The following is a 20994-nucleotide window of genomic DNA, read 5'->3' as shown; positions in this document are numbered from 1 at the left end:
AAATGAAAAATATACATAGAAAATGATATTTTTAGTTGTAGTGAGGTATAGGAAAAGTATTTAAAAAGACCGATGCGGAAGATGAAAAAATAGGAGATGGGATGCTGATGATATGACCCAAAAAAGTGATCTAGAAGAAAAAATTTAAGGCTAAGCTAACTCTCATAAGTGCCAGAGAGGCCCTGCATTTTCCGGGCCGGGCCGGGCCGGACCGGGCCGGGAAAAGCTGAAGTAGTAGTAGGATCGAGCAGCTTCTGCTTTCGCCGGAAGTGGAATATTAAACAAGGGGAACAATTAGCTAAGCCAGCACTGCGACAGACACACAACAGCCGGGTGCCGGTGACTCGGATCCATCAATGGCTGCACTTAGCTTGCTGGCATCGTCTCGGGATGTACATGTACGTACGTACAGCGGCGCGCGGCTATATAAATGGTTGGGTGACCTCGGCTGCCTCCTCACTGCCATAGCTAGCTACTAGCTGAGGACCTCGGTCGAGGTAGTATAGTTACTTATTAGCCATTAGCAGCTGGAACTTGTTGGAGGAGAGAGCTTAGCTTTGAGAGATAAAATGGGCGTGGGAAAAGTTCTGAACGACGTGAAGCCGTACCTGGCCATGGTCCTGCTGCAGGTAGGCTTCGCCGGGATGTACATCGTGGCCGTGGCCTCGCTCAAGCGCGGGATGAGCCACTTCGTCCTCGTCGTGTACCGTAACCTCTGCGCCACCGCCGTCATGGCGCCATTCGCGCTCTGGTTCGAGAGGTAACAATATATATAATTAATCATGTCGCTCCGATCCTCACTAGTCGTTTTTCTCTCCCCTCCATATAGGTCACTGAAAACACTATTTTAGACTATATTACTGTTCCTACAGTAAAGTTTGAATATGAAAATGAGGATAGATAAGCTGATTGAGATAGCCTTAGGTCGTGCCCATGCATGATTCATCCTAGGCAGACACGTACGTACGATTCTCTGCTTGCACAAGCATTACCATCGATCGATCGACGCTCACTTCCATGTTGCAACTGATGTCTGACGATGAAGCTACGTACATATGCCGATGCATGCTTGCACTCGCATTCAGTATATATACATTCAGTATATATTCGTCCATTGCAGTTCGTTGTCATCAGCCACTCGTCGAATCTAGCTACGAGTACATATACTACTTACTTCGGATCAGTTCATAAGACATTCTCGGTCTGCCAAAGCCCGCGACGTAGCATTTTTCACTGGTCGCTTTCAGCAAATATATATATGGTGCATGCTCCACGACTAAGCTAGCTAGCACTTGCGGATCCTAATCAATCTGGAAAAAAGCAGCTAGCACGCCTATTCTATTCCGTACCTGCATGCATCCAGAGCAAATTAAAAAGTTTCCCACAGCTCGTTGTCATCATCTGTTGTTAAATCAAAATGATGCATGCTTACTCCCAAGTAGTAGCTGATCTCTGCTAATTGTTTCTTGTTCTCCCATTAATGCAACGTACGTACGTGGTGCAGGAACGCGAGGCCAAGGATGACCATCACCATCTTCCTCAAGATAATGGGGCTCGCCATGCTCGAGTACGTACAAATTAATAATAGACTTATGCATGCATGCATGCATGATGTCTCTGATCTGATGTCGTTCCCGCATGTGCATGCAGACCGGTGCTGGACCAGAACCTCTACTACATGGGGGCGAACCTGACCTCGGCCGGCTTCGCGTCGGCGCTCATAAACATCCTCCCGGCCGTCACGTTCGTCATGGCCCTGGTCCTGCGCATGGAGAAGGTGCGGCTGCGGAGCGTGCACAGCCAGGCCAAGATCGCGGGCACGGTCCTCACGGTCGCCGGCGCGGTGCTCATGGTCCTGTACCATGGCCCCGTGGTGCAGTTCCCGTGGTCCAAGGGGCAGCACCACCACGACAGCGCCGGCGGCCAGGGAGCCAACAGTGCCGCCGCCGCCGGCGGCTTCCTCACGGGGATCATCACCATCGTAATCGCCTGCGTCTGCTGGTCCGCCTTCTTCGTGCTCCAGGCCAACACGCTCAAGAGCTACCCCGCGGAGCTGTCGCTGACGGCGCTCATCTGCCTCATGGGGTCGCTCATGAGCGGCTCCGTCGCGCTCGTCGCCGAGCGCCGCAACACCCAGGCCTGGGTCATCGGCTTCGACACCCGCCTCTTCACCGCCGTCTACGCCGTAAGCTAGCTAGCTGCTGCTTGCCTGTATATATACGTACATACTCCGTTTCTACGTACGTACAGCTCAGCAATCTTGACGAATTAACGACGTGCGCGTACAGGGCATAGTGTGCTCCGGCGTGGCATACTACGTGCAAGGCATCGTGTCCAGGCAACGAGGCCCGGTGTTCGTCACGGCCTTCAACCCTCTCTGCATGATCATCACCGCCGTCATGGGCTCCATCATACTCAAAGAAGAGATCACTCTCGGAAGGTACGGTACGGACGACGAATGAAATCAACCTAGCTAGATGATATTATTATATCCCATGCTTATATATCCAGATGTTTTTATATGCATATATACAAAATCCAGCAGATCAAGTACTAGTGCTGATCGACAATGCCACCGTCTCCTTTTATTTGTTCTTTCAGCGTGATTGGCGCTGCGATCATCGTGTTAGGCCTGTACGCGCTCATCTGGGGCAAGAGCAAGGACAGCGTGGCCGACGTCTCAGCATCAGGCGGCTCCAAGGGCGCATCAGCGGCTGCCGCCGTCGAGCTGCCCATCACCTTGGCGCAGCCCAACGGCAACGGCAACTGCAAGCACGAGGTCGGCAGCGGCCGCGGCGTCGTCTTCGACGTCGAGACGCCGGCGGCCAACAACGGCCATTACTAGTAGCTACAGCTAGTATATCTATCTATCTACTACTCCTAAACCTAAATCAACCTGCCCGGCCGTCAGTTGTAGCTATAGACACTGACACACGCAGATAGAAGCGTCCTGCCGCAGGTTATATATGGCTGATCGAGTGGACGTGGACGCACTGCACATACATATGCCGTGCGATTTTTTGTTTGTTTTCCGTTTTTGTTAATTATTAATTTCGCCTTGAAATTCTTGTGAGAGAGTGCACGAGAGACACAGACGATCCTTTGTATGAAGAAGGGGATAAGGCCATGACGTTACTGGCCGGCTTGCTTAATCGATCAGTAAACACGCATCATCAGCTCTGCTGCTTTCGTAGAGCTGGAATTATTTACTCCATCAGTGCTCTCATACATGCCTCTCGCCTTTGCTTAATGCGATCGACGTGCATAGACGACGACTGATGGTGATCGGCTTCGCATATTTAGTTGCTCCCGGCCCTTTGATTTGCCCTAGCTGCTAGCTGCTCCCTTGGTGCATCCACTAATCGCGAGCTTTTAATTCTTGTTAAATCGATCGATGCCTGAATCGACATGGAACCCAATGCAAATGTGCGCTCGCTTTGGGGGTCGGATCGGATCGGATGTCACACGTTGATTCCGGTCGTTTTCTGCTTTAGTTTTTGCTTTTTAATTTCTGCTGGTGTTCCTGTGGTTAGTAGTGCTAGATGCCTGGACGACACTGTCAAACATTCCTTTAAAAATGCAGGAGGCCGGAGATGCGTATCTATTGACACTCTTATACGATGTTTGATGTTTGGTTCCAGAAATAAGTTAGTCCATCGTCTTCTCACTCGTTACTATTTTTGTTTGGTTTGTGAAATAGAATAAGTTAATCTATCGCCATATCATTCCTCGTAGTTAGTTACTACTAACATGAGAAATGAATGGTTTCTCAAACCAAACACCCCTTAATCTCTTATCATATGAGCTCATGCATATATGTATAATATAAGGCACTCGGGACTGTTTTGACACTGACCGGAGAGGATGGAACAAACCGTTTATTGGGCCTGTTTATACGAAATGAGGGGCTAGGGCTGGAACAAGTCCTAGCCGGCTAGCCAGATTGTTTCTCTCATTTATACAAACTTTGATAAGAGCATGTTCTTTTGTTCTGGATTTTAACCAGAAATCATTCCAGCTCATCAATATTTATATTAAGTAGGCAAACAATCCGGTATGAAATTGTTCAATGCCATCGTTCCCTAGGAGTAGCAGTCTAAGCATAGCAGTCTAAGCATAAAAATGGCCTACTTAAGCATGCTCAGGCTAGTCAGAGGCGACACGCTTAGTCTACCGTGCCCGTGCTAGTCTAGCCATGACCAGTGGCGGACCGAGATCAAAAAATGAGTTGGGGGAAATTACTATACTAATCAAACTATTTACCATAATGTAACATCCCAGTTTTTACCCCAAGGTTAGAAACCCTAAAAACCCCTAACCCCCCCCTTCTTATTATCTCTTAAGGCCCCCACCCCATAAGACTTCTCATTCATCATATGCATACACCATGGTTGTTAGTAGCACATCACATAGAATATTTTTCTTGACACCCAAGAAACATAGATAAATATTTGTTCAAAAGAAAAAGGAGATTAAAGAAAAAAAGAAGAAATATAAAAAGAAAAAGGAAATATAAATAGAAAAAGAAAAGGAAATCCCTTCCCCCCCCGGCTGGGCCGGATCCAGCCCACCTCTCCTCCCCCCACGCGCTCGCGCTCTTCCCCTCCCTCGCGGCCCACGCGGCCCACCTCCCGCGCGTTCCCCTCCCTCACTGACACCCTGGCCCCACCCGTCAGCCCGCGCTCCCCTCCCTCGCGACCGCCTCCCTCACAGACATCTCGGCCCCGCCTGTCAGCCCCTTCTCCCCCTCGCCCGTGACCAGGCCACCGGCGCGTTCACCGCCGGCCACCGTCCGCCCCATCCCCTCGCCATTAACACGCTCACCAGCTCGGTTGGCGCCATGCGCCCCCGCGCACTGTGCCCGAGCCGTCCCTTCATCCCCCGCCTGCCCGAGCCGCCCCGTCGCCATTTTGCGCCATCACCACCATCATGGCGAGCTCACTGATGCTCGCCGCTCCTCCTCCCTTCCCCCTCCCCGGCCACCTATAAAAGGACCGCCCCGAGCCCCTTGTTCCACCACACCAGGCCTCAGCCACTCCACCTCCCTCCCTCGAGCCCAATCGCGCTCGGCGCCGTCATCCCTCCCCTCTCCGGTGAGCTCCGTCCTCCTCTCTCTAGTGGCGTATGATCAAATTGCTCTATTAAGGCCCGTCTATCTGTCGCAAGCCTAGCGCGCACTTGCTCGTCGCCTATTGCGCCTAGTGGCCTCGCCAGCGACTTCACCGTCGTGAGCGCCCGCCACCCGCCGTGGACCGGCCACCCCAATCCTCCACCGGTCAAATTGACCCCACCTCCATGACCCCCTACCCCCGCTCGTGCTTTGCCACCACCCCATCCACCCAGAACCGGACCACCGGCGAGGAACCACCGTCGAGTTCACCGGCGACCGGTTCTCCCCCGCCGCGGACCACCCTCCTCCTTACCCCCTGACGCCGTCTCCCCCTTCCCTCTCTGGCGCGTGGACCCGCGCCCACGGCATCTGCCGCGCCGTCCCCCGCTCCTCGTGGGCTGTGTGGGCCCATTTGGCCGCGACGCCGCGCGCCCGCGCCCGACCGGGCCGAAATTCCCCCCCGGCCCGGTTAACCTGGAATTCCTTTTCTTTTCCTTTTCCCATTTATTTTTCTCATTTTCATATGTATATTTATATGCTGATATTTTATGCACCAAAAACAGTTTAAATAAATTATAGGGCACAAAAATAATAATGTATAATAATTGGCACACCCCACTAAGTCACCATGATTGATGTATTGTTCCTTATCTGTGCTTGTTAGCGAAAGAGGGACCCGATCCTTTGGAAATTGTAGTTTCGGAAGAAGGGCAGGAACCCGACCCCTCTGAGATAAATCTGTTGTGCCAGGAAAGCTTCGACAAAGGCAAGTCCATCATTCCCTTGATGCATAATTTACCTATTCTGTCTACCACTACCTAAGCCGGGATTTAGGGATGGAATGATTGCATTGTGAGCAGAGAGATAGCCCCGCATTAACAAACATCTTTTGAGCACAAAATATGGGATGGGAAAACGGGGCAGTGGTTTTGACCAAACGATGTTTTCAAAAAGTGTGCAATGAAGGGTATTCACCCTCATCACCTGGTGAGTGGGATGATCAGGGACTCCCTGGTTTAGGGGAGGGCCTAAGGTGATAGCTTAGCTGGTTTAGGCATGAGCAGAAGAATTGTCCCCTCATATAAGGACCGGTTTGTCATCCTTCACTACCTGTACTCATGATAAGTACAACCACTCGAGACTGTATGGGCAGTCACTCAATCTGAACTCGTACGGTCCAACCCCAGGGTTATGAAGGCTGGGGAGCATCGGGAGGATAAGGAGGGGGAATGTTTCGTCCGGTTTGGGTATGACGGTGGCCTGACTCCTTCCGGTATAACCGTTAAGGTTAGGACGTGCGAGGAAGGAAAGAGTTTCGGATTCGGATCTCATTGGCAATGAGATCGCAGAGCCGGACTAGTGGGTAAAGTGTACCCCTCTGCGCAGAGTTCAAACCTATTCGAATAGTCCGTGTCCACTGGAATGGACGAGTCTGGTGTGGTATGACAATTAGTGTTTTACAACCTTCGTGAACAGGAAAATGTGTGAGTGTGTCTTTGGAAGAGAAAATGGTGCCACGGGAGCGGGAAGCTCAGTGGTGGTTAAGCAACGTGTTATTTCTATTTCTTTGGGAAAAACCCTAAAAGTATTGCCTTTCTCTGAGAAAAAGAAGAGTGACATCAACTCCACCATATAAAGCATGTATGATATAGGTCCCTTTCTCTTTACGGGAGCGGGATGGGCTTGCGGAATACCTAGTGTATTCACCTAGATTTATTTATGATTTTCAGCAGCTGAAGACTTCTTTTCTGCTATGCTTGATTGAGGGGGGCTGTGTCTTCACCCAGTTCTGCCTGTGGCTTGGGCTAGTTTATCTTCTACTGCGCTTTGTATTTTTGGCTCTCTCGAGCTTGTACTCTGGTATTGTAATAACATTTATTCGAACTCTGTACTATTTGGAGCAAGAAATGTGGTTACTAGCCTCCTGGGACTAGTAATTGTATCACATTTTAGTCCTAAAGGATCGGGGCGCTTCACATAACAACATAGACAATAAGCTTTGTCCTCTTTTAATTCTATTTTAGGCATTATTTTCAATGAATCTTCATTGCTTTTTGAAAGGGAATTAGGCTTACACCTATTCCTAAATTGATTTTGGTGGTTGAATTGCCCAACCCAAATAATTGGACTAACTAGTTTGCCCAAATCTATAAGTTCTATAGGTACCAAAGGTTCACAATAAGCCAATAAAAAGACCATGAAAAGGGTTCAACAAAAAGAGCAAGGGATAACCGAAGGCAGCCCTGGTCTGGCGCACCGGACTGTCCGGTGTACACCGGACAGTGTCCGGTGCACCACCGGACAGTGTCCGGTGCACCAGGGGACTTCAGGATGAACTTCGCACCTTCGGAAAAACTCAGAGGCGCTCCACTATAATTCACCGGACTGTCCGGTGTACACTGGACAGTGTCCGGTGCTCCAAGGAGAAGCGACTCTGAACTCGCCAGCTTCGGGAATCCGCTCCGCTATAATTCACCGGACATGTCCGGTGTACACCGGACTGTCCGGTGTAACGGCGGAGCAACGACTACTTCGCGCCAACGGTCACCTGCAGAAGCAATTAATGCGCGCCAGAGCGCGCAGAAGTCAGGCACGCGCGAGGTGGCGCACCGGACACTCTACAGTACATGTCCAGTGTGCCACCGGACATCCAGGCGGGCCCAGCAGACAGAGCTCCAACGGTCGGAACCCAACAGCCTGGTGACGTGGCTGGCGCACCAGACACTGTCCGGTGTGCACCGGACTGTCCGGTGCACCATGCGACAGATAGCCTCCACCAAACGGCTAGTTTGGTGGTTGGGGCTATAAATACCCCCAACCACCCCTCATTCAAGTCATCCAAGTTTTCACACTTCTACACCTTACAAGAGCTCTAGCATTCAATTCTAGACACACCCAAGTGATCAAATCCTCTCCAATTCCACACAAAGCTTTAGTGACTAGTGAGAGAGATTTGTTGTGTTCTTTTGAGCTCTTGCGCTTGGTTTGCTTCTTTCTTTCATTCTTTCTTGCGATCATCTCAATTGTAATCGAGGCAAGAGACACCAATTGTGTGGTGGTCCTTGCGGGGAAGTTTGATTCCCGTTTGATTGAGAGAAGAAGCTCACTCGGTCCGAGGGACCGTTTGAGAGAGGGAAAGGGTTGAAAAAGACCCGGCCTTTGTGGCGTCCTCAACGGGGAGTAGGTTTGCGAGAACCGAACCTCGATAAAACAAATCCACGTGTCACACTCTTCATTCGCTTGCGATTTGTTTTGCGCCCTCTCTCTCGGACTCATTACTATTTCTAACGCTAACCCAACTTGTAGTTGTGATTAACTTTGTAAATTTCAGTTTCCCCTATTCACCCCCCTCTAGGCGACTTTCAATTGGTATCGGAGCCCGGTGCTTCATTAGAGCCTAACCGCTCGAAGTGATGTCGGGAGATCACGCCAAGAAGGAGATGGAGACCGGCGACAAGCCCACTACAAGCCATGGGGAGACTTCATCGGAAGAGTCCCGCAACAAGAGGAAGGAGAAGAAAGACTCCTCCAACAAAGGGAAGGGGAAGGAGAAGAAATCCTCTTCCCACAAGTCGCATCGGAGAGGTGACAAGCACAAGAGGATGAGGAAAGTGGTCTACTACGAGACCGACTCTTCATCACCATTGACCTCCGGCTCCGACGCGCCGTCCGTCACTTCTAAGCGCCATGACCGCAAAAAGTTTAGTAAGATCCCCCTACACTATCCCCACATTTCAAAGCGTACTCCTTTGCTCTCCGTTCCATTAGGCAAACCACCGGTTTTGACGGTGAAGATTATAATATATGGAGTGACAAAATGAGGCATCATCTAACCTCACTCCACACAAGCATATGGAATGTTGTTGAGTTTGGTGTACAGGTACCATCCGTAGGGGATGAAGACTACGACTCGGACGAAGTGGCCCAAATTCACCACTTTAACTCCCAAGCCACTACTATACTCCTCACCTCTCTAAGTCGAGAGGAGTATAATGAGGTGCAAGGGTTAAAGAGTGCGAAGGAAATTTGGGACATACTCAAGACCGCACACGAAGGAGACGAGGTGACAAAAATCACCAAGCGGGAGACGATCGAGGGGGAGCTCGGTCGCTTCATGCTTCACCAAGGGGAGGACCCACAAGCCATGTACAACCGCTTGAAGACCTTGGTGAATCAAGTGCGCAACCTCGGGAGCGAAAAATGGGATGACCATGAGATGGTCAAGGTTATTCTTAGATCCCTCGTATTTCTTAACCCTACACAAGTTCAATTAATTCGAGGTGATCCTAGATATAAGCTAATGTCTCCCGAGGAGGTTATAGGAAAATTTGTGAGCTTTGAGCTAATGATTAAAGGCTCAAAAAAATCATCGAGCAAGGTACCTCCTCAACGCCCGAAGCACAACCGGTAGCATTCAAGGCGACGGAGGAGAAGAAGGAGGAGTCTACATCAAGTAGACAACCCATCGACGCCTCCAAGCTCGACAACGAAGAAATGGCGCTCATCATCAAGAGTTTCCGCCAAATCCTCAAGCAAAGGAGGGGGGAGGATTACAAGCCCTGCTCCAAGAAGGTTTGCTACAAGTGTGGTAAGCCCGGTCACTTTATTGCCAAATGTCCTATTTCTATTGACAGTGACAGGGGCGACGACAAGAAGGGGAGAAGAAAGGAGAAGAAGAGATATCACAAGAAGAAGGGCGGCGATGCCCATGTGTGCCGCGAGTGGGACTCCGACGAGAGCTCCACCGACTCCTCCTCCGACGAGGACGCCGCCAACATCGCCGTCACTAAGGGACTTCTCTTCCCCAACGTCGGCCACAAGTGCCTCATGGCAAAGGACGGCAAAAAGAAGAAGGTTAAATCCAAATCCTCCACTAAATATGAATCCTCTAGTGATGATAATGCTAGTGATGAGGAAGATAATTTGCGTACTCTTTTTGCCAACCTAAACATGCAACAAAAGGAAAAATTAAATGAATTGATTAGTGCTATTCATGAGAAGGATGATCTCTTGGACTCTCAAGAGGACTTCCTTATTAAAGAAAATAAGAAGCATGTTAAGGTTAAAAATGCTTACGCTCTAGAAGTAGAAAAATGTGAAAAACTATCTAGTGAGCTAAGCACATGCCATGAGACTATTGACAACCTTAGAAATGAGAATGCTAATTTGTTAGCTAAGGTTGATTCTAATGTTTCAATTCCAAATCTTAGAGATGATAATGTTAATTTACATGCTAAGATTAAAGAATTGAATGATTCTCTTGCTAGCCTTAGGATTGAAAATAAAAAATTGCTGGCTAAGGCTAAAGATTTTGATGATTGCAATGTTATTATTTCTAACCTTAGAAGTGAAAATGATATATTACATGCTAAGGTTGTAGAATTAAAATCTTGCAAACCCTCTACATCTACCATTGAGCATGTTTCTATTTGCACTAGATGTAGAGATGTTGATATCAATGCTATTCATGATCATATGGTCTTAATTAAACAACAAAATGATCATATAGCTAAATTAGATGCTAAAATTGCCGAGCATAACTTAGAAAATGAAAAGTTTAAATTTGCTAGAAGTATGCTCTATGGTGGGAGACGCCCTGGCATCAAGGATGGCATTGGCTTCCAAAGGGGAGACAATGTCAAACTTAATGCCCCTCCTAAAAGATTGTCCAATTTTGTTAAGGGCAAGGCTCCCATGCCTCAGGATAACGAGGGCTACATTTTGTACCCTGCCGGCTATCCTGAGAGCAAAATTAGGAGAATTCATTCTAGGAAGTCTCACTCTGGCCCTAACCATGCTTTTATGTATAAGGGTGAGACATCTAGTTCTAGGCAACCAACCCATGCTAAGTTGCCTAAGAAGAAAACTCCTAGTGCATCAAATGAACATAGCATTTCATTCAAAACTTTTGATGCATCATATGTTTTAACTAACAAATCCAGCAAGGTAGTTGCCAAGTTTGTTGGGGGCAAACACAAGGGGTCAAAGACTTGTGTTTGGGTACCCAAAGTTCTTATTTCTAATGCCAAAGGACCCAAAACCGTTTGGGTACCTAAAGTCAAGAATTAAAATTGTTTTGTAGGTTTATGCATCCGGGGGCTCAAGTTGGATCATCGATAGCGGGTGCACAAACCACATGACAGGGGAGAAAAAGATGTTCTCCTCATATGAGAAAAACCAAGGTCCCCAACGAGCTATCACATTCGGGGATGGAAATCAAGGTTTGGTCAAAGGTTTGGGTAAAATAGCTATATCTCCTGACCATTCCATTTCCAATGTCTTTCTTGTTGATTCACTAGATTACAATTTGCTTTCCGTATCCCAATTATGCAAAATGGGCTACAACTGTCTATTCACTGATGTAGGTGTCACTGTCTTTAGAAGAAGTGATGATTCAATAGCATTTAAGGGAGTGTTAGAGGGTCAGCTATACTTGGTAGATTTTGATAGAGCTGAACTCGACACTTGCTTAGTTGCTAAGACTAACATGGGTTGGCTCTGGCACCGCCGACTAGCCCATGTTAGAATGAAGAATCTTCATAAGCTTCTAAAGGGAGAGCACATTTTAGGACTAACAAATGTTCATTTTGAGAAAGACAGGGTTTGTAGCGCATGCCAAGCCGGGAAGCAAGTTGGTGTTCATCATCCACACAAGAACATCATGACGACTGACAGGCCACTGGAGCTCCTACACATGGATCTATTCGGCCCGATAGCTTACATAAGCATCGGCGGGAGTAAGTACTGTCTAGTTATTGTGGATGATTATTCTCGCTTCACTTGGGTGTTCTTTTTGCAGGAAAAATCTCAAACCCAAGAGACCTTAAAAGGATTCTTGAGACGAGCTCAAAATGAGTTCGGCTTAAGGATCAAGAAAATAAGAAGCGACAACAGAACGGAGTTCAAGAACTCACAAATCGAAGGCTTTCTTGAGGAGGAGGGCATCAAGCATGAGTTCTCTTCTCCCTACACCCCCACAACAAAATGGTGTAGTGGAGAGGAAGAATAGAACTCTATTGGACATGGCAAGAACCATGCTTGATGAGTACAAGACGCCGGATCGGTTTTGGGCCGAGGCGGTTAACACCGCTTGCTACGCCATCAACCGGTTATATCTACACCGAATCCTCAAGAAGACATCATACGAACTCCTAACCGAGCAAGTTGATCTTGATGAGATAGGTGAAGAAGAGGCTCCGTGCATCGCGCTAAGGAACATGTCCATTGGGGATGTGTGTCCTAAGGAATCCGAAGAGCCTCCAAATGCACAAGATCAACCATCCTCCTCCACGCAAGCATCTCCAACAACTCCAAATGAGGATGAGGCTCAAGTTGATGAAGGAGAAGATCAAAGAGATGAGCCACCTCAAGATGACGACAATGATCAAGGAGGAGATGCAAATGATCAAGACAAGGAGGATGAACAACCAAGGCCGCCACACCCAAGAGTCCACCAAGCAATCCAACGAGATCACCCCGTCGACACCATCCTCGGCGACATTCATAAGGGGGTAACCACTAGATCTCGTGTTGCACATTTTTGTGAGCATTACTCTTTTGTCTCCTCTATTGAGCCACACAGGGTAGAGGAAGCACTCCAAGATTCGGATTGGGTGATGGCGATGCAAGAGGAGCTCAACAACTTCACTAGGAACGAGGTATGACATTTAGTTCCACGTCCTAACCAAAATGTTGTAGGAACCAAGTGGGTCTTCCGCAACAAGCAAGACGAGCATGGTGTGGTGACAAGGAACAAAGCCCGACTTGTGGTCAAGGGATACTCCCAAGTCGAAGGTTTGGATTTTGGTGAAACCTATGCACCCGTAGCTAGGCTTGAGTCAATTCGCATATTATTAGCCTATGCTACTTACCATGGCTTCAAGCTTTACCAAATGGACATGAAGAGTGCCTTCCTCAATGGACCAATCAAGGAAGAGGTCTATGTTGAGCAACCTCCCGGCTTTGAAGACAGTGAGTACCCTAATCATGTCTATAGGCTCTCTAAGGCGCTTTATGGGCTCAAGCAAGCCCCAAGAGCATGGTATGAATGCCTAAGAGATTTCTTTATTGCTAATGGCTTCAAAGTCGGAAAGGCCGATCCTACTTTATTCACTAAAACTCTTGACAATGATTTGTTTGTATGCCAAATTTATGTTGATGATATCATATTTGGGTCTACTAACAAATCTACATGTGAAGAATTTAGTAGGATCATGACACAAAAATTCAAGATGTCGATGATGGGGGAGTTGAAGTATTTTCTAGGATTCCAAGTCAAGCAACTCCAAGAAGGCACCTTCATTAGCCAAACGAAGTATACTCAAGACATTCTAACCAAGTTTGGAATGAAAGATGCCAAGCCCATCAAGACACCCATGGGAACCAATGGGCATCTCGACCTTGACACGGGAGGTAAATCCGTCGATCAAAAGGTATACCGGTCGATGATAGGTTCTTTACTCTATTTATGTGCATCTCGACCGGACATTATGTTCTCCGTATGCATGTGTGCAAGATTCCAAGCCGACCCTAAGGAATCTCACCTTACGGCCGTAAAACGAATCTTGAGATATTTGGCTTATACTCCTAAGTTTGGGCTTTGGTACCCTCGGGGATCCACATTTGATTTAATTGGTTATTCGAATGCCGATTGGGCAGGGTGCAAAATTAATAGAAAGAGCACATCAGGGACTTGCCAGTTCTTGGGAAGGTCCTTGGTGTCTTGGGCTTCAAAGAAGCAAAATTCGGTCGCCCTTTCTACCGCCGAAGGCGAGTACATTGCCGCAGGCCACTGCTGCGCGCAATTGCTTTGGATGAGGCAAACTCTGCGGGACTATGGTTACAAATTAACCAAAGTTCCTCTTCTATGTGATAATGAGAGTGCAATCCGCATGGCGGATAATCCCGTTGAGCATAGCCGCACTAAACACATAGCCATTCGGTATCATTTTCTTAGGGATCACCAACAAAAGGGGGATATCGAGATTGCATACATTAATACTAAAGATCAATTAGCCGATATCTTTACCAAGCCACTAGATGAACAAACTTTTACCAAACTTAGGCATGAGCTAAATATTCTTGATTCTAGGAATTTCTTTTGATGTCTTGCACACATAGCTCATAAATATACCTTTGATCATGTCTCCTTTATATATGCTATGACTAATGTGTTTTCAAGTGAATTTCAAACCAAGTCATAGGTGTATTGAAAGGGAATTGGAGTCTTCGGCGAAGACAAAGGCTTCCACTCCACTCTATTACTCATCCTTCGCCGTCGCTCCGAGCAATTCTCCGTCTTTGGTATAATCTTCACTCATATGTTTTATTTGCCAAAGGGGAGAAAGTAGTTAGCAAAGGGCTCTAATGATTCCATTTTTGGTGATTCATGCCAAAGAGGGAGAGAGTATGAGCCCAAAGCAAAAGGACCGCACCACCACCCTAATTTTAAAACTAATGATTTTCAATTGGTAAATTTCAAATTGGTATCTTTTTGTGTTCAAAAAGGGGGAGAAAGTAGCACTTTCAAAAATTAGTATCTCAAAACCCTCTTGAACACTAAGAGGAGAATTTTATTGAAAGGGGTGTTTTGTTTAATCAAAGGAAAAGCATTTGAAACAGGGGGAGAAAATTTCAAATCTTGAAAATGCTTCTCAAAATCTTATTCATTTACCTTTGACTATTTGCAAAAGAACTTTGAAAAGGATTTACAAAAAGAATTTGCAAAAAAAAACATGTGGTGCAAGCGTGGTCCAAAATGTTAAAAATAAAGAAACAATCCATGCACATCTAGTAAGTAATATTTATTGGCTCAATTCTAAGTAACCTTTGCACTTACATTTTGCAAACTAGTTCAATTATGCACTTCTATACTTGCTTTGGTTTGTGTTGGCATCAATCACCAAAAAGGGGGAGATTGAAAGGGAATTAGGCTTACACCTATTCCTAAATTGATTTTGGTGGTTGAATTGCCCAACACAAATAATTGGACTAACTAGTTTGCCCAAGTCTATAAGTTCTACAGGTACCAAAGGTTCACAATAAGCCAATAAAAAGACCATGAAAAGGGTTCAACAAAAAGAGCAAGGGATAACTGAAGGCAGCCCTGGTCTGGCGCACCGGACTGTCCGGTGTACACCGGACAGTGTCCGGTGCACCAGGGGACTTCAGGATGAAGTTCGCACCTTCAGGAAAACTCAGAGGCGCTCCACTATAATTCACCGGACTGTCCGGTGTACACTGGACAGTGTCCGGTGCTCCAAGGAGAAGCGACTCTGAACTCGCCAGCTTCGGGAATCCGCTCCGCTATAATTCACCGGACATGTCCGGTGTACACCAGACTGTCCGGTGTAACGGCGGAGCAACGACTACTTCGCGCCAACGGTCATCTGCAGAAGCAATTAATGCGCGCCAGAGCGCGCAGAAGTCAGGCACGCGCGAGGTGGCGCACCAGACACTCTACAGTACATGTCCGGTGCGCCACCGGACATCCAGGCGGGCCCAGCAGACAGAGCTCCAACGGTCGGAACCCAACGGCCTGGTGACGTGGCTGGCGCACCGGACACTGTCCGGTGTGCACCGGATTGTCCGGTGCACCATGCGACAGACAGCCTCCACCAAACGGCTAGTTTGGTGGTTGGGGCTATAAATACCCCCAACCACCCCTCATTCAAGTCATCCAAGTTTTCACACTTCTACACCTTACAAGAGCTCTAGCATTCAATTCTAGACACACCCAAGTGATCAAATCGTCTCCAATTCCACACAAAGCTTTAGTGACTAGTGAGAGAGATTTGTTGTGTTCTTTTGAGCTCTTGCGCTTGGATTACTTCTTTCTTTCATTCTTTCTTGCGATCATCTCAATTGTAATCGAGGCAAGAGACACCAATTGTGTGGTGGTCCTTGCGGGGAAGTTTGATTCCCGTTTGATTGAGAGAAGAAGCTCACTTGGTCCGAGGGACCGTTTGAGAGAGGGAAAGGGTTGAAAAAGACCCGACCTTTGTGGCCTCCTCAACGGGGAGTAGGTTTGCGAGAACCGAACCTCGGTAAAACAAATCCGCGTGTCACACTCTTCATTCGCTTGCGATTTGTTTTACGCCCTCTCTCTCGGACTCATTACTATTTCTAACGCTAACCCGGCTTGTAGTTGTGATTAACTTTGTAAATTTCAGTTTCGCCCTATTCACCCCCCTCTAGGCGACTTTCACTTTTTGAAAGTCGCCTAGAGGGGGATGAATAGGCGAAATCTGAAATTTACAACTTAAAAGACAAACTACAAGCCAGGGTTAGCGTTAGAATTAAAACCGAGTCCGAAAGAGAGGGCGAAAACAAATCAACCAAGAAATAAAGCGGATGACACAATGATTTGTTTTTCTGAGGTTCGGTTCTTGAGAACCTAGTCCCTGTTGAGGTGGCCACAAAGACCGGGTCTCTTTCAACCCTTTCCCTCTCTCAAACGATCACCTGGACCGAGTGAGCTTTCTCCTTAATCAAACATGTCACTTAGACCCCACAAGGACCACCACACAATTGGTGTCTCTTGCTTTGATTACAAGTTGCTTGAAGAACAAGAATGATGAAGAAGAAAGCGATCCAAGAACAAGAGCTCAAAGAACATGAGCAAAACACTCTCTCTAGTCACTAGGTGTTTGGAGTGAATTTGGGACTTGGAGAGGCTTTGATTCTTTTGAATTATGTCTTGTATTGATTGCACTAGCTCTTGTATTGAATGAGATGTCTGAAAAACTTGGATGCTTGGAGTGGTGGTGGTTGGGGGGTATTTATAGCCCTCAACCACCACATAGCCGTTGTGGAGGCTGTCTGTCGATGGGCGCACCGGACAGTCCGGTGCGCCAGCCACGTCACCCAACCATTAGGGTTCTGAAGATTCTGACCGTTGGAGCGCTGACTTCTGTAGGATCTAGGACACCGGCTAGAGGGGGGTGAATAGACGGTTTTGACTAAAATAAAAAACACTTGGGAAATTTAATCAATATAACAAGAGCTATAAATTCTCTAGTGATAACAAATAAACAATCTATGAGAATCAACTAGGGTGATTGAATACTTGATGAACAATATGCAAAATAATAATCACTTGCATGACAATAAGTAATGCAAGAAGGTAAAGACACCGAAATTTATCCCATGGTATCGGTGATTTGCCGATCACCCCTAATCCACGTTGAGGTGGACTTCAAGCTCTCACTTGCTCCTCTATCAAGACACGACTTGATCTTTGAGCCAAGTGGACAAGAAATCATTCAATACCTAAATTCCACTAATGTCACCTTTGCCGCTCCGGCGAGGTAGGCGCGAACCCCTCACAATCAACACCACAGCTTCTCCCCAATCTTCTTGGAGAGCTCGACGGAGACAATCACCCGAGCCGTCTAGGAGGCGGCAACCTCCAAGAGTAACAAGCCGATGACGCTTGCTCGGTGTACCACCTAGTGCCTCAAGAATCACCAATGGATGCAAATGCACTAGAAACACTCAATCTCTCACTAGAATGCAATCTCAAGCAAAGAGTGTGAGAGAGTGAGTTGGAGGATCACAATAGAGCTCAATGTATGCAAGGAATGGCCAAGAGAGGTCTCACACATGAGCTCCCCTTCTATTTATAGTCCCCCACTCAAATCCAACCGTTATAAGCAAAAGACACAAGTTCTGCGCACACGCGGACGGTCCGCGCCCTAGGGCCGGACGGTCCACCGTACACATAACGCTATTTTTCCCGTTTGAAATCTGTCAGAGCTGTCAGAAAAGTAAGGTCCGAACAGTCCGCCCACCTTGGCCGGACCTTCCGCGACCTGGCAACTTGGAGCACCAGAGCTCTGACCAAGTGGAGTTAACACAAGCGGACCGTCCGCCTACAAGGCCGGACGGTCCGAGTCCTGGGGACAGTACTGTCCGGGCTTATCCTCCGGACAGTCCGTAGTACAAATCCCAAAAACCACACAGTCCCTGCCCAAACCAAATTTGGCACCTGCGGACGGTCCACCCATCAAGGCCGGACGGTCCGCACTATAATTCAGGGACTGTGCCGAGAGCAGCCTTCACTGGTCAGGACTGCGGACAGTCCGGCCCCAAGGCCCGGACGGTCCGCAGTGCAAATGAACAGGACATGTCCAAAGTGAACAGACTTCGGACACATAGGAGGATCGCGGACGGTCCGCCCTTAAGGCCCGGACGGTCCGCGCATCCCAAGACTTTGCATTTTTCAAACAAGCTTTTGAAAGGATTTTTAACTTATGAAATCTGAAACGTTGTTAGTCCTCATGCAAATGCAACCACTAGATGCTCTATGAGGCACTAAGTTTTACACAGATCAAAGTCATTGACCCCTCTTAATAGTACGACTATCTAACCTACTAATCCGGTCAAGTATCTTCTCTAAACTCCTGAAGACCGGCAAAAACAAAACCTATGTTATACCTTTGCCTTCACTTGATCCACAACCAATGCTTATAAATCTCCAAGATTTCCTGATCTATGTGGTCCAACCCTGCATTCTTATTTCTCCAAGAACCGTTAGTCCACAAACAGTTGTTATTAATTACCAAAACATCACTAAGGGGCCTAGATGATTCACAATCTCCCCCTTTTTGGTAATTGATGACAACACTACATAATATATTCTAGAGAAGTTTTGTTTTTCCAAATCTCCCTCATACCTTAGGTATAAGAAGGATTTTGGAGATGAGTTTTATAGGACTTATCTTGATTTGAAGTTCTGTCCGATAGATAGATAAATCCCAATAAAACTCAGAATGTAGGAAAGGCTCCCCCTATGTGTGTGCATAATATTTCAAGCTGAAGATACAACACACATAATCGATCGGAGTTTTGATGGAGATCTTCCTACAGTCATGGTTATCGAGGCATACAAGAGATAATATGTAAAGAAAGTGTAGCAATTATAATCACTCCTCGATTAACCATTCACAGAGTGATTTGAACTAAACATAGTTCAACCCACAGAATATTACAAATAGTTGTCCACAGGCATAAGACATAGAGTTCAAATAGTAGCCAATACCAAGAGCATAAGACATAAAATAGTGCATACGAAATAAAATGGTAAACATGCACATGCATGGTCTCAATGTCCATAAACAAGCTCCCCCTGAATATGACAACTTCTCTTTCGTCTCTTCTCTCTTCTCTCCCCCTTTGGCATCAATTGCCACAAAGGAGGGGCATCACTGATCACCTGGTGGAGGATGCATGCTATAGTAGTGAGTGCTAAAGGTGTCAAAGAGAGAGGAGAACTGGCCAAAGTCTTGCTGGAGCTGTTGCTGCCTCTGACTGATCTCTTGCATGCTGTCATTGGTAGAGAGATTTTCAAATTAACTAGACAGAGCTCCCATGTTGTCCTAAAAACTCTGCTACATGTTGTTGAGTCTGTTCATGAAAGGATCTGTGACATGAGTTTGAATGTGACTTTGAAATTCAGAGAACTCAGTGTTTAGCGCATCCCAGTTATTATCAAAACTAGATTGCATGGCATCCATGCGCTGGTCCATATGTGTCAACATTCCTTGAAAGCGACTATCCATGTGGGTCTGAAGCCCTTGCTGCATGTTTTGAAAATATGGGTCAAAATAGCCTGGACCAGGCTGCCAGTACTGCTGAGGCTGAGGAGGAGGTGGAGGAGGAGGCATCTGCTCTGCCTCAGCTTCAGGAGCTTCTCCTGCATCATAACCAGGATCTTCCTCATCATCTGGGAAAGGAGTGAGTGGCCTAGTGAGAAACCCAATTTCATTCTTGAAGGGTCTAAAGGGTGTATGAATTATCTCACAGGGCCCCTCAAATCTTGTCTTTGCTTTGATGAGAGCCATAATGTAAGGAGCATAGGCTAAATTCTAGTTTTGTCCATTTTTAGATCATTTAACTGTCTCATCATGAAAAGCACAATATTCATTACCTCACCATTCATGACATGGTGGATAATGTTCCAGAATTTGTCTCGAATTTTGCTCTTATCCCCAATTTTGGGAAGAATTATGACTCTTGCAATTTTGTTGATCACAGCAGGATGATGCCTTAGGCCTACTGTCTCTCCAAACCTCCTAGGTATTCCTAGCCTTGCTGGCTCATAAAATTGCACAAAGTCTTCAAAATTATCTTCAGTGTATAGATCAATCCTAACTGAAATGGTACCGTAGTTCAGACTATTGGCAGCTGCAAATTGAGCAAATGTTGTAGAATATCTCTTGAACCTAGTCATCCAAGTGATGGATTCCTCTTCTATATCAATCTCAGCTGTGGCCAGGAATTGCTTTACTGCCATCTCATTGTCATCAGTCCCCTGACCCATAAAGTGATATAGACCACATGTCTCAAACTTTGGAATCAGGTCCTCCATAACTGATTGTCCCAGCATAAAAGTCCAATCAATCACCTGATGTTTGTGAAATTTGGTGTCCATCAATGTGCCCCAAAAAACATCAAATTGGAGCTGAGTGTGAAATAATTGAACATTTGTGTCTCATGGCAGAGTATATTGATTGACAGTTCTCCTGGAGCAGTATTCTGCCATAGAGAACCTCCTCTTTGGAAATGTCCATCCTGTGATTTCAATTGGATAGTCAGGATGTGCATGCGGAATGTCTTTTGTGTCCATAGATACACTGCCCCCAGCTGAAGATTGGGCCTCTAAGTCAGTGGTTGGAGTGTAGTCAGCATCGTCTGCACGAGGGCGCTTTGATTTGAAGCGACTGGCAAGCTTCTTTCGAAGACCACCCAGACCACTGCAATAAATGTGAGAAACATCCATAGGTGGATAGTTGATAATGACACAATCATAGAGAAAGGAAGTGCAGTTCTCTGTCAGGGTCCGGACTGTCCGCGCTAGAGGGCCGGACTGTCCGCGTCACAGG

At 46.9% G+C, this 20994-nt stretch overlaps 1 protein-coding gene across 1 annotated transcript; it reads left to right on the top strand.

The window, feature by feature from the left end:
- The first annotated feature begins 468 nt into the window (after positions 1 to 468).
- Positions 469 to 3060, top strand: LOC103627796 (WAT1-related protein). The gene is made up of 5 exons (NM_001346921.1): positions 469 to 760; positions 1505 to 1567; positions 1651 to 2185; positions 2289 to 2440; positions 2602 to 3060. The coding sequence occupies exons 1-5, from the start codon at positions 570 to 572 to the stop codon at positions 2843 to 2845; spliced, it is 1185 nt and encodes a 394-aa protein (NP_001333850.1). The 5' UTR covers positions 469 to 569; the 3' UTR covers positions 2846 to 3060.
- The last annotated feature ends 17934 nt before the right edge of the window (positions 3061 to 20994 follow it).

This window comes from Zea mays, chromosome 5 (assembly GCF_902167145.1).
Source record: "Zea mays cultivar B73 chromosome 5, Zm-B73-REFERENCE-NAM-5.0, whole genome shotgun sequence".
Taxonomy (NCBI): Eukaryota; Viridiplantae; Streptophyta; class Magnoliopsida; order Poales; family Poaceae; genus Zea; species Zea mays.
This window is presented reverse-complemented; position numbering and strand designations above follow the sequence as displayed.

Coding starts and splice junctions, on each gene's coding strand:
- LOC103627796 (NM_001346921.1), top strand. CDS start 570: ATGGGCGTGGGAAAAGTTCTGAACGACGTGAAGCCGTACCTGGCCATG. Junction 1,568..1,650: donor ATGGGGCTCGCCATGCTCGA/GTACGTACAAAT, acceptor ATGTGCATGCAG/ACCGGTGCTGGACCAGAACC. Junction 2,186..2,288: donor TCTTCACCGCCGTCTACGCC/GTAAGCTAGCTA, acceptor GTGCGCGTACAG/GGCATAGTGTGCTCCGGCGT.